Source organism: Aspergillus tanneri (genome assembly GCF_003426965.1).
Source record: "Aspergillus tanneri strain NIH1004 chromosome Unknown AapTan_3_pilon_pilon_pilon, whole genome shotgun sequence".
Taxonomy (NCBI): domain Eukaryota; kingdom Fungi; phylum Ascomycota; class Eurotiomycetes; order Eurotiales; family Aspergillaceae; genus Aspergillus; species Aspergillus tanneri.
Window position 1 is genome coordinate 4380044 of NW_022984630.1, and position 12831 is coordinate 4392874.

Consider the following 12831-nt stretch of genomic DNA (forward strand, 5'->3'; position numbering starts at 1 on the left):
TCTCCTCTGTTATGGCTTGATTAGGAAGCTGTATTTCCGTTAAATTGGCCGTGCTACAAAGCTATTTAAAGCTAATAAAAATGCACTGTTTAAACACCTCCTTTTACAGGCATGGCGTCAGCGAGCTAAGTTAGTCTGGTGGCTGTTTTATAAGCGTGGTATACTAGTCAGTTAATCTATAATTAAATGCAGGCCTGGATAACAAGGATCCTGCTTTATTAGATGCTAAAATCTGTGGAATATATGTTCCCCGGAGATTGTATAGTACTATGTGCTCTGTTGGGGTTACACGCGTGGCCAGGGATTTCACCTGCTTAGGAGACATTCTGGGTATAATATAACAATTCTTACTGTTAAATAGCTTCAATTTGGCTGTTTTGGGCAGTAAATTGGTTGTCTCCCGGTCCGAATACACTGCTTTTTGACGGAGATGTGCTATTTTCGTGTAGCGGCGCGCCAAGAAGTCCCGAACGTTTTGCATATGCTAAATGGGCTGCGCATGTAAGCGAGCTGCGCACCAAATATTTTTTGGCTGAAGTAAATATTAAGACAATTTAACCACCAACCATGTCACCAAAAGCGCGTCAAAAATCAAGAAATTCAGATGAGCAGGAGAGAAATATCCTATTAGCAACATAGGCTATAAAAAATAAAGAAATTGCTTCTGTACGACAAGCAGCACGTCTTTACCAAGTCACTGAGTCAACACTGCGCACAAGGCTGTCCGGACTACGGAGTAATATTCCGAGCTGAATTACACAAACAATCATAAAATGTTATGATCATTCGCTCAGGGGAAGGAATGGGTGGCAGAAGAACACTATACCAGCTACACGCCGGTAGCCTACTAGGGAGAATAACAATAATGAATGTATTGACTGCGCAACCAACGCGCTCACCAACGGGCTCTCTATCTCTTCTTTTTCTACTATCTAAAGGAATAGAAGCGATTCAGTGGGATGACGCTGAGCGCTCGCCAAGGCGCTAGGAGTCATCGGATCCCGAATTCCGGTCTCTCTATCAGATATGAATAACGTAATTAATCTATTGTCGACCAGCTGAATACGCCTGTGAGCTAGTATCACTGGTCTATGGATAAGGATCCATCTATATTGACGAGTAAGGTCTGTTAGGTCTCTAACTAGCTGAATCTATCTGGGAGAACCGAATAAAAAATGGCTAATTAAAACAAAGGAACAAAGTCAGACAGAGCGGATGCTGAATAATGCGTAAATATTCACAACAGATACTATGAAACTAAGAAAAGTGAGGAGCGTTAAGGAACAAGCCCATTAGTACTCCACCCAGCGTTCCAGCTATGGGGATAGTCGCGACCCAACCGATAAAGAGGAGACCGACCCTCTGAAAATTGACGGCCTTGAAGGTGCCATTGCATAGGCCGACACCGACTGTAGCACCGGTGATGCACATCGACGTGGAAACGGGAAGGGAGTACTGCGAGAAGACGAGGACACAGATGGCAGCGCCAAGTTCCATTGAACAACCTCTGCTAGGAGAGTGGTAGGTGATTTTGTTACCCATAACTGACAAATTACGTTAGTATAACAGTAAAATAGGATGGGTAGGTTAAATTCAACTTACCCTTCATGATATTATAGCCATATGTGATTAGACCGACGGAGATACAGCCGGAGAGAACAGCGAGTTGCCAAACATGGACAGGAGACTTGGAAGCGGCGGCGTCACCAGTTCTCCACGCGGAGTAGAGAACCGCCCAGGGACCGACAGAGTTACCGATATCATTGGCACCGTGGGCAAAAGAAGCAGTACAGGCAGTGAGAACCTGAACGAACGAGTAGGTATGCTCGACCTCGTTGGGGTATTTCTCCGCGTAAGAGTAGACTCGTTGCATGCGCTTACCCTCTGGGGTACCGTGAATACCAGACTGCGCGGAGTGGATGTCATAATGAAGACCATAGAGAAGTCCGACGGCGAGCGTAGCAGGGATACGCTTGATGAGAAGCTTGATATTATGCAACTCGTAGATCTCGCCTGCACCCATCGGGTTGTCACGGAGAGTACGCATGGCCCATCCGAGAGGACCGCGCTTTTTCATCAGCTTAGCATGGAACTTGCTTTCTCCCTCAGCCATGAGTTCTTTATAATTGAGCTTGGTTTCAGCGACGACCATCGTCTTCTCGGCATCGGAGGGAGGAGGGCTGGGGCTATCAGTAACAGAACCGGCCGAGACAGTGCGAGGTTTGTCATCCTCGTCCTCCTGGACGACGGCATAATTAGGAACATTGACTCGTTCCGAGTCGGTCGGGGCTGGGCGGTTCAGGAGCAAAGGGCCAAGGATGAACATCCACCACTTGACCCCATGGTCCCGCTTGATAACCCGGGCATGTAGGAAAGGAACGAAAAATATGGCTGACAGAACGGCGACACCACCACCGCAGCCCAAGGTGACGGCGGCGATATACCAGCCAGGCTTCTTGTTCAGACCAAGACTGGGAGAGCCTTTGTAGACGATGGACAGGGTACAGATGGTGGTGGCGATAAGGAAGAAGAAGGGAGATGTGTAGACGGCCCATGGCACGGGGTTGTTGCGCACATGGACGGTGAGCTTGATAAGCATGAAGATGATCGCACCAAAGGCCCCCGAGATGATGGGTGCCATTCCTAGACCCGCAAAGATAGCACCGAGTCCCTTGCCCTTATTCCAACCCCATTGGACCTGGGAGGCGCCGACGGTGGCAACTCCGACACCAGCCACAGCAGAGACAAGGGAGTATGTAGAGGAGACGTGGGTGGAATGTCGCGTGCACCACATCACCCAGGATGAGGCTGCGGCGAGTGCACAAGCGAAGGCGAGCATTTGGACACCGGCATCCCCCTTGAAGGCGGCGTTGGGAATGATTCCGTTCTTGATGGTATCGGCAGTTCTTGCACCCACGGTGATGGCTCCCAGCATCTCGAAGATGGTACCGAATATCATGGCCTGCCTGTAGCTAATGGACCTTGAGGACACACTGGTTGCCCAGGAGTTGGCCACATCGTCTAACTAGGGCGTTAGTAACCAAGGAGGAAAGTTGTAGTGGCAGAGGGAGAGGAGATACTCACTTGCACCATTGTTGTAGGCATCGAGCAGGGCAAACAAAGTGCCAATGACGAAGACGTATGTGTATTCCTCGAGCACCATTGTGACTACGGATGGAGCCAGTGGCAGGTAATAGTTGTGAGCAAGATCAGAAAAAAAGAGGAGTCAGGTAAAGGCAGAGACACGGCCTTTTAAAAAGACTAGGATGTTAATAGGCACTCGCAGCCCTACTCACAATCACAGATGGAATACACAGTGTGGGCTGGGAGGTATTATGGCGCAGCGCTAGTAATGTACCAAAGTTGGATGGCTCTCAATACCTCTTGGATGGTATGGTCCAAACGCCAGTGTAAGTGATGCACGTTCCCATGTTCACTGGAGACGGTAAGCCCAGGGGAGACGGAATCTCCATGACCAGGAAAAGATGCACTCCATTCGACCAAACCAAAGACCCTTGATACTGGATACAGCTCTCTCCCGTCCCATACCTCCCTACCTACACGAAATCACGGACGACAGCAATGACCCTGATTTGTCGAAATGGCCCCAAGGATATCCAACCTGCGAAAGACCACTGTCTCACGCGATATGCCGCATGAAGACAGACGGATCGGGCAATACATCGCGCTTTAGGGCATAGTTGGCCACGTTCTTCGCTCGTGGAGTATGATTCGCTGCGGGCCACCCAGTCGGCCAGGCTTGGCGCTGCCAAAAATCTTGGCAATCTCTCGGCACCGTTGCTTGGACCTGGTCGTCCCTGGGATCGGGGCTTGGCATCAGGATGACTGGCAGCCAATTAGCGTCCGTGTATCTTCCCACGAGGCCGCTTGGTGAACTGTGGCAGGTCTAGACAGTATGAGGCTAGGCAATGCGTGATTTACTCAAGCCTCTCGAAGCACTCTGGCCAAGTGATGGCATCCCTGTAAAGAAGCTTTGTAGCAGTGCTTTAAATTCTTCTGGAATTCTCCCTCAACCGCATGTTGCATGTAGGTGACTGCATTGTTAGTGTATTTTGTTGCGCTATTCCATAATATACAGGCCACGCGAGAAAATCTTCTACTCTGCAGGACACGTCGAAGTTTCACTACGCCAGAGAGTGAAGGGTTGAGCATGCCACCTGAACCCTCATGTACCTCCCTGTCAAGGGCTGACAGATCTGGAAGAGCATGCAATCAGGTGCCCAGAACTGTGACCGCTCTTAGCGATCTCTATCTTTTTCTACTGTTAATACATTCTCCCAGAACAACAGTACTATAATTCAGATATATCTGTTCACAATTCTATTCCTATAATATTATACCTCCGCGTGTACTTCCGGTAACCTACATAAATAGCCCTATTGTACTACCAACTACAAAGATCATTAGAATTCTCCGACTAGTTGCTGCCACCGTCTTTTTGTTAAATATGCCCAGTACTTGTTTTAATACCGACCATTGAGTTCGGATCACTTTAGGTCTACAGAATGCTTATCACGATGAGGGACCAGATTATTTGCTTGCTGACCATGCCGTACTGATTATTGCTAATGTTAGACGAAACTTAATTTGACTACGAATTTCGTTTTTATCATTCAGTCTGACTGTGCAGAACTTTGAAACAAAAAACATTTCGAATCAGAACGGTATTACTATAACGGTGTGAAAGGAGATCATACAATTTGGAATTCAGCATTCCAGTTTCATGTCGTACATCAATCTTTCTGAACTTCAGAAACAGCTCTTCTTGAAGATATTCACCCATCCAGTCGTAATTACTCCCTACAGACTCTCCAGATGAGCTTGACGCCTCGGCACGCCCCTCCTAAATCGTTCTACCAGCAGTTCTATAATCTATCATTAGTTCCTGTAGTGACTGATGTATCTCCTCAGTGAAGCAGAATCAGACTAGCCATTTGGAATACTCTACTTGATTTCAATTTATTAAGAGATGGCTTTTCCGGTGGCAGTTCCCCTACATGATCCGATAATTTCGCTCCTCTGTGACTGGAAACTTCTGGCCGTTTAGTATCTGATTCAGCTGGTATCCTACCCGTAACATGTGCCAATGTGGCTTTCATAACATTACAGTATTTGAGTTTCCTTATGGATTCGTATTGCTTAACTGTGGCTGCTCTCGGTGGCGCTGCTTGCGCTCTCCCCTAATCCGCTCCAGTCTGAGTATCCGTAGATATCAACTTGAAGTCATCACCGGGAGTATTCCACCTTTTGGGCAAGTAAATCTCTTGCTCTTTAGCACTTTCCCGAATTTCTTCGATGCCCCTCAGTGCCAGATCCGAAACCGGAATAAGGGCTATTAAAGTGACCCGGAAACTCGCAGGGTCCGCAATTGCTGTCCACGTCAATGGAAATAAACCGCAGCGAGAGGACCAATAACAGGAATGAACCTAACGCTCAGAATGAGACTATTCTTGATAAAGCCGCAAGCCATGTAGCTGCCTGCGGGGGCTTACATTGGATCGTGAGCGCGTAATTCGCGCTGGTGATGGTTACCTAGCTCAAGTCTGTTGAATTGGAGAATTTTGTGTAGTTCCTGTCGTGGGTGTCAAATTCCTATCAACTATGCAGATGCTATGAGAGGAAATCAACTGTGATCTCTCAGTGGCAGTGGCCGTGAGAGCAGGTTGACTAGCTGGCGAATGCTGAGTGTCATGTTCCTCGCTGCAATGGGGCACAAGGCCGAGGGCAGCGTTGAGTCTGAAGGTCTCAGTGCAATATTCCACGACCCAGTCCCCGGTGTCAGAGCTATATCCCAGGTGGGCCAGACGTTAACTCCTCTATCCACTGCGAAATTAACCTGAAAAAAAGTGCAGAGTACTGGATAATTTTCAATGCTTGTTGCGCGACTGGAATGTAAATAGCATAAATACATTCCGAATGCTTGGCAGGTCAACGTCAAAGAGAATTTACTATATCATATTCTTAATATAGACATACATCAATAAGAAACTATTTTTTACCCATCGCTAACATCGGCATCGGCTTCACCTACCAAGACTCCAACCGTACAAGAATAAGATATTTGACCAGTTTCCGTAACTTATACTCCAAATATCCCCCTTTACTACTCTGTACGGGGCATGTGGTAGATAGTGGACATTCTGACCAGATAGGTTGTCGGAGCCATGGAATGCGGGCCTATTCAAGATATACTCTACCAACAGGTGGATGAAGAAATGATGTGGCCTGTTGGGAGGTAGAGGACCTTAATGCTGAGTGCTTGAAGAAACATTCTCCTTCGGGATGTCCGAGTGGCATCTTGATCAAATTGGCTGTTGGATAGGTGTCGATACGAATGAAATGTATAAGTTGGATAAGATCAATGACAATTGGCGCTAAGCTACAGTCATTCAATATGAAGAGGATGTGTGCCTAATTATCAAACATATCTTTCTCCTGACCTAAGTGGCTGCTTCAACAACACGAGATGAAAATCCGGGATGAAAAGAAAAGAAAAGGAAAGGAAAGGAAAGAAAAGAACACACTCAGTGCTCTCCAAATCCATCTAAGAGAAAATAAAGTCCATTAAATAGCTTTATGTAGTCGTACATTTACTTTTACCGGTGCCGTCGTAGACGTGAACTTCTCTCTAGTAACAGTCGAAAGATCAGTTACGGTAACTATGTCCAATTTATCGTATCGTTGAATAATCCTCACAATCAGGGGCAACACCCACACAGCGCAGGGCAACCAAACCACATATCATACATGCTTTTATATCTATGAATTCTCTATATATTTCCACTTCTAGCTTCTTTGCTCCCTTTTCTGAATAGTAACGGTCAACATCTACAAGTACACGAGTCACATGATCTATCAGAGGAAAATTGGTTTGGCCGAGGTAACATGGCAGAGCTTGTGATTAACTGTGGGGCGGTCTTGGCCGTGAAAATTGGTTGAGCGGAATGCATAAACTCCCCACCAGAAACACGCAAATGATATATGATTGTTTTGCATCTGTAAAGCCCATACAACAATAATGCTCATGATCACAAATCTCTCCATTCCCCCTCCTCCAGCAGTATATCTGCTCCTGGGATCACTTCCCCTCCTTGTCCTCTCCGAGTCCAAATGGGGTTCGTACACAGGCACAGCTCTCTTCAAGATGCTCTCTTCGCTAGCATTTATCGGAGGCCCACTCCTGCTAACATCCACGGAATGGTCATCTCATCGTCAGTCTATCACCATCGGTCTTCTATTCTCCTTGGCTGGTGACTTTTTTCTAATCCCGACTCGAAATGAATTCTACGCCAAACCCTCCGAAGAAAGAAAAATCTCTGTTTCGTTTCAACTCGGGGTAGTTGCTTTCGCAGCGGCTCATATAGCCTACATCTTTGCTTTCCTGCAGGAAGCGCAAGAAACGTCATGGTCAATATTTGCAACCAGTTTTGTCACGACAATGCTTATCGCAAAATGGCTCGGCGTGATTTATCCATCATCACATTCGTCGGCCGGGAGTAATGTTCTCAACCTCACCATTGGTGCGGACATGAAGCCATTGGTTGTTATATATGCCACAATTATCAGCTTCATGTTTGCCACGGCTGTGTCCACCACCCCGTTGGATGTTGCAACACGCTGGCCGTATCAGCGGGTCTTGGGAGCCGCGATGTTTGTTGCTAGTGATGTCTTTGTTGCGAAGGATGCATTTAAGAAATCTTCGGGCAGGCGAGGTTGGGTTCAGAGTGCGTTCGGGTTTGGACTTTATTTCTGGGGTCAGATGGTTATTGCGGGATTGGTAGAACCATAAAGACCTATTTATGAGGGGCGAGCAACCACATAGGAAATTTACTTAATACACGAAGCCGCATGTGTTTTTAATATCTCTTATACGATCTTACACCGTCGGCTTAAAGGCACTACGAGTCGCAATGAGACTCGCGCCAATTGTTATAGATCGACTCAAAATAAAGAGGAATCAATTGTATGATAGATACTACTTTTAGACCGACGTGAGGCTGCTCCCCGACTATCACATATGCAAGAAATGGCTAATATTCTTCTTACGAAGTGTGGCACTACACCCATTCAAACTGTTGGAAATAAATGGGTATACAACTTTGCTAAACGGCATCCAGAGCTTAAATCAAGATACTCTCGATAATATAATCATCAGCGTGCTAAATGCGAGGATCAAAGCTTATTAAAAAGTGGTTTGATGGTGTACAAATTACTATAATATAATATAGAATTATACAAGAAGATATTTACAATTTTAATAAAACTGGCTTTGCAATGGGCTTTGTAGCTATTGCTAAAGTAGTTACCAGAGCTAACATGCTTGAAAAGCCATTTCTTATATATCCAGGTAATCGAGAATGGTTACCTTTATTAAATATATTAACTCCACTGGATAAACACTTCTACCTTGTATTATTTTTAAGGGAAAAGTCCATATAGAACGTTGGTATGAGGACTTACCAGCTACATGGAAGATTGAAGTTAGTGAGAATAGATAGATAACAGATAAGATTGGATTACGCTGGCTTAAAAAGCTTTTATTCCTGCAACAAATAGTCACACAACTGGACGATATTGCCTGCTTATTCTTGATGGTCATGGAAGTTATTTAACTCCTTAATATAACCAGACATACTGTATGAATAATATTATTCCTATTTACATGCCTGCACATTTATCGCATCTCTTGCAAGCTCTTAATATTGGCTGTTTCTCACCACTAAAGCGCGTGTACGGCAAGCTGGAGGATAAGGCATGACTGGGCTTTAATTATATTAATAAGCGTGATTTTTTGGAAGCCTTTCAGCAAGCGCGTGCAGAGATATACAAGCCAGATACTATTAAAAGCAGCTTTGCAGCAACTGGCCTAGTTCCTCTTAATCCTGAGCGTATGCTTAAGCGGCTTAATATAAAGCTAAAGACTCCAATACCTCGAGGCAGTCAATCAACCAATTCAGCCCCAGAACACCTCAGAATGCTAAGCAAATGGACAAGAAAATTTCTGCAGTTAAAAAGCTGCTTGGGGAGCATATCCAAAGCCCTACATCTACTGCTAAAGTACAATTAGACAAGATTGCTAAAGCAATTGCAATATTTATGAATACAACAGCTTTAGCTCTTAAGGAAAACCATGACCTACGGGCGGCAAATAAAAAGAGGCATCGAAAAAAGAAGCTACCTAAGCAGCAGATAGCTACTCCAGAGGGCCCTTTTTACAGAAGAGGCTCAGGAGAGTATACAGCATCGGAATGAGGTCCAAGAAGCTCAAGATACCCTACCTGTAAACACAAAAGCTCAGAGGAAGAACATGGCCATTTCATTAATTAGTGTGAAGTTGAAGATTGAAGGTGGACGAGGTCAAACACTCGAAGCATGAACGTATGAACTAGGGCGAGCGCTGAGAACCACTTATGCAGTTCCGACTTGTACTAGTGGCTATATGATCACATGACCACATAGCCCGTCATCTGAGCTTTAGTGCCCTTCACCTCACCTCCTCTGTCCGGCTACGGGACTTATCGATAAGGATTTCGGATCGGAATATAAAGTGTTCCCGAGCTATACGTTACAACGTCAGGTGATCACCCATGGTACGTTACTAAACGACCCCGACTCATCTGCAACCAACCTGAAGCCCCAGAATCGCCTACGTGAAAAGGCTTCTACCACCGCTATCCCTTCATGGGTGCTTGATCGATTCACACTCAGCATGACCTGGTCGATCTCTCAAAAGCGATTCGCTCGTCTCGTCCTCTACGTGATCGGAGTAGCTACTATCATTTTCATCGTTTTACCCTTCCCTGCTTTCCGCAACCCAGTGCGAGTAGCCTCTAGCAACGAAGGCCATTATCTCCGTGCTATTCGCAACGTGACCTTGGGAGTAAGCACTGCTGTTATTCTCTCCTCTGTAGGGCCAACGAACTCAAGGATCAAATTGTCAGGTCGAGAAAATCTTCGTCATTAACCTGCCCACCAGACCCGATAAGCGTGATAGCATAATCCTAGGATCGTCCATCTCTAATTTTCACGTCGACTGGATTGATGGAGTCACACCCGATCAGATCAGTGCCCTGTCTTACCCTTATGTGAGCGCAAGAATGTGAGAGTACCACAACGGTCCATATCTTCTAACGGATTCAATACCCAGAACTGGAATCATGACCACAAAACGAGCGAATATGCCGCACGACGGGCCCATGTTAATGCAATGCAACGGTACGCCATGGCAAATACTCGGGAGGAAGACACCTCGAACTAATCATGAACGTGAATAGCATTGTGGACAAGGGGCTTGGCAGCGCGATCATTATGGAGGATGATGCCGATTGGGACGTGACCGTCAAGACTCAACTACAGAGCCTCGCCATTGCCGTTCGAGCACTGCAGGGTACGAGTCCGATGTCCACTGCATCCCCTTATGGCGACGATTGGGACATCCTCTGGCTTGGTCACTGCGGGATCGAATGTCAGACTAACAGCTCCTTTTTCCTAACTCCTCGCGACCCAACCATCCTGCCGCCGCACCATTTCTTACCTTACTGGCGCGAACCGCCGCCCATCGAGAGACCCGACCATGCACGTCTAACGTGCACTGCAAGCGACGGGGCGTGCTCCATTGTTTATGCGGTCAGCTACCGTGGGGCTCGGAAGATTTTGTCTGCTCTCTCTGTCAACCCGACAGGTATTGCAGAGCAGATAGACATTGGCGCTCAGTTTGACGTCTCACTCGGTCGCATGTGCGGAAATGGTTATTTACGTTGTTTTGCGACCTATCCGTCCCTCACCGGCGGTTACATTACATCGTCCGATATCCACGATTCTGGGGAAAGCAAAGAGAGAAGCCGAGAGCGGCCATCTAGTTCTGGCGTGATGTACAGCACCCTTTTGAACATCAACCGTATCTTGCATGGTGAACCTACAGTCCACTCGACTTGGGACGATGCAGCAACTCCGGATATCAGACCTGACAGTATTGCCGTGCTAGGAGGGACCTTGCAAGTTCCGGAGGAGAACGGGTTGCGTGAGATTCCATTTGATTCTCCATCGTGATCCCATCTTTAGCCCATGTTCAATCTAGTGTATATGAGTTTTCGTTGTCATAAATATCATGGACTGGAAGGCACTACAATGTCGATTCTCTAGCAACAAACGTCCATACTTGGTTGGAGACCAGTACTTTTTGTTTATTTTATTTATTTCCATTCTCCCTTGTTCTTTGTTTTGCCGCTTGCTCTAGTCTAGTACTGGTGACGTGGCCGTTGTCATTTCTCGGAGGATGGGGAGAAACGAAAAAGGGTCTCACGGACCGCGCCAGGGATGTGGGGGCCAAGGGTTGTCCTTGTCCACTGACAGCAAAGCAAAACCGCCTGAGCGGAGGTATTCGGTGGAGCTAGTGGCCCTAGCGAAGTAGTGGTTCTCGGATGGATCCTCTTCTGGGCTGCTGGAGTGCTGTCACCCCATTTCAGCCGTGTTGTGTTCGCGCCGGCTCAAATGATCCTGGCTCTCTGCATTAGCATCCTACACTGGCTCGTCTTAGTGTCTTGGGAGACACCACTTACATATCCTAGCAGGAGCTGCGCCTTAAATTTGATTATTAGGCGCCCCTGATTTTAAATAACAAGGCTACTATGGCACCACCGCCGCTACCTGCAGAGAGTGATCAAGTTCAATGCAAATCAAGTCGTGAAGCTACCCCAAAGTTATCATGATGCATCTGACTCTCAGCTTCTATCTCGTTGCGCTGCTCCCAACCGTATGCGGAAAGACAGATGCCAATAATTATTTCATCAACCCATCGTCGAACACCGGGATAGCCCCAGTCTGGACTCTAGGTGACCAACAAGTGATCTCCTGGAAGACCACACTAGAAGTATTCAATATCTCCATGTGGCAGCAAAGCCTGGTGCAACAGTCTGCAGCCAGTCAAGGCAATGTTTATTGTATGTCCTCGACGAAGGAAACCAGACAACCAAAGAGAGCGATCATTGACCGACCGTAGCCAAAATCCATGCCAGCGATAAGGTCACAAATTTTACCTGGACCGTGCAACTATACGGATTTGACCTCGATTATTCCAACGTGTTTTTCTTCTGGGTCAATTCCGATACACCTGAAGGATTCCCTTCCACTTACTTCAATATCACTAAACCGACGAGCACCCAGACGGCGACTACTTCAACGTCCGTGTCACCATCTACCACAAGTTCCATCGACTCGTCTTCCTCGGTATCCTCTCACCCTGATGCTGCTTCCCAGTCATCCTCTCACTCTGATGCTGCTTCGCAGTCAGCATCGCCCTCAGGCATCCCGACTACCGGAAAGATTGCACTTGGAGTTGGGATTGGTATCGGGGTCCCTGTGTTAGCTGCGCTGGGCGCTCTCGTGTGGCTCAAAGCCCGTGCACCCCGAACTTTCAATGAAAGGGTTGGCAACCATGTTCCCGTCGCTCCTGAACGGGCCATGCAACGACCGGCAGCAGTGCATTATAAATCGCCGATAGAGATGCCGGGGACCGTGCCCGAGATGTCGGGGAACACGCCCGCAACGATATTTCCCGAAATGCCCACACAACGAGATCAGTAAGATTCTGCAGTATGCAATTTTGAAAAGTATCTAAGTAAGAGTGTGGTAGCTACTGCTCGGTTGTATATATATATATTTGCGTATAATACAAGTCAATCTTGTTATCTTTACTGGTGACTGTACATTTAAGGTATGGCCAAATGCCCAAGCCACAACCGTTGAAGTCCAACATACGTCCTCACTTAAATCCTTAGCAAAGGTTGTAGAGACTTCGTTGCGAGTATGTGT

General features: G+C 46.8%; 4 protein-coding genes across 4 annotated transcripts; 3 read left to right on the forward strand and 1 right to left on the reverse strand.

Moving 5' to 3' along the window:
• Positions 1-1249: 1249 nt before the first annotated feature.
• On the reverse strand, positions 1250-3163 carry ATNIH1004_005232 (inorganic phosphate transporter; the record flags this gene model as incomplete). The annotated part of the gene is made up of 4 exons (XM_033569886.1): positions 1250-1257; positions 1341-1544; positions 1603-3021; positions 3085-3163. The coding sequence occupies 4 exons, from the start codon at positions 3161-3163 to the stop codon at positions 1250-1252; spliced, it is 1710 nt and encodes a 569-aa protein (XP_033428692.1).
• Positions 3164-7045: 3882 nt separating this feature from the next.
• Positions 7046-7810, forward strand: ATNIH1004_005233 (lysoplasmalogenase; the record flags this gene model as incomplete). Its single annotated transcript, XM_033569887.1, has 1 exon — positions 7046-7810. One exon carries the CDS (start codon positions 7046-7048, stop codon positions 7808-7810), a length of 765 nt encoding a protein of 254 aa, XP_033428693.1.
• Positions 7811-9431: 1621 nt separating this feature from the next.
• Positions 9432-11070, forward strand: ATNIH1004_005234 (uncharacterized protein; the record flags this gene model as incomplete). The annotated part of the gene is made up of 5 exons (XM_033569888.1): positions 9432-9446; positions 9500-9901; positions 9963-10106; positions 10169-10236; positions 10296-11070. 5 exons carry the CDS (start codon positions 9432-9434, stop codon positions 11068-11070), a joined length of 1404 nt encoding a protein of 467 aa, XP_033428694.1.
• A 658-nt stretch (positions 11071-11728) lies between these two features.
• ATNIH1004_005235 (uncharacterized protein) lies at positions 11729-12603 on the forward strand (the record flags this gene model as incomplete). Its single annotated transcript, XM_033569889.1, has 2 exons — positions 11729-11960; positions 12020-12603. The coding sequence occupies 2 exons, from the start codon at positions 11729-11731 to the stop codon at positions 12601-12603; spliced, it is 816 nt and encodes a 271-aa protein (XP_033428695.1).
• Positions 12604-12831: the final 228 nt, after the last annotated feature.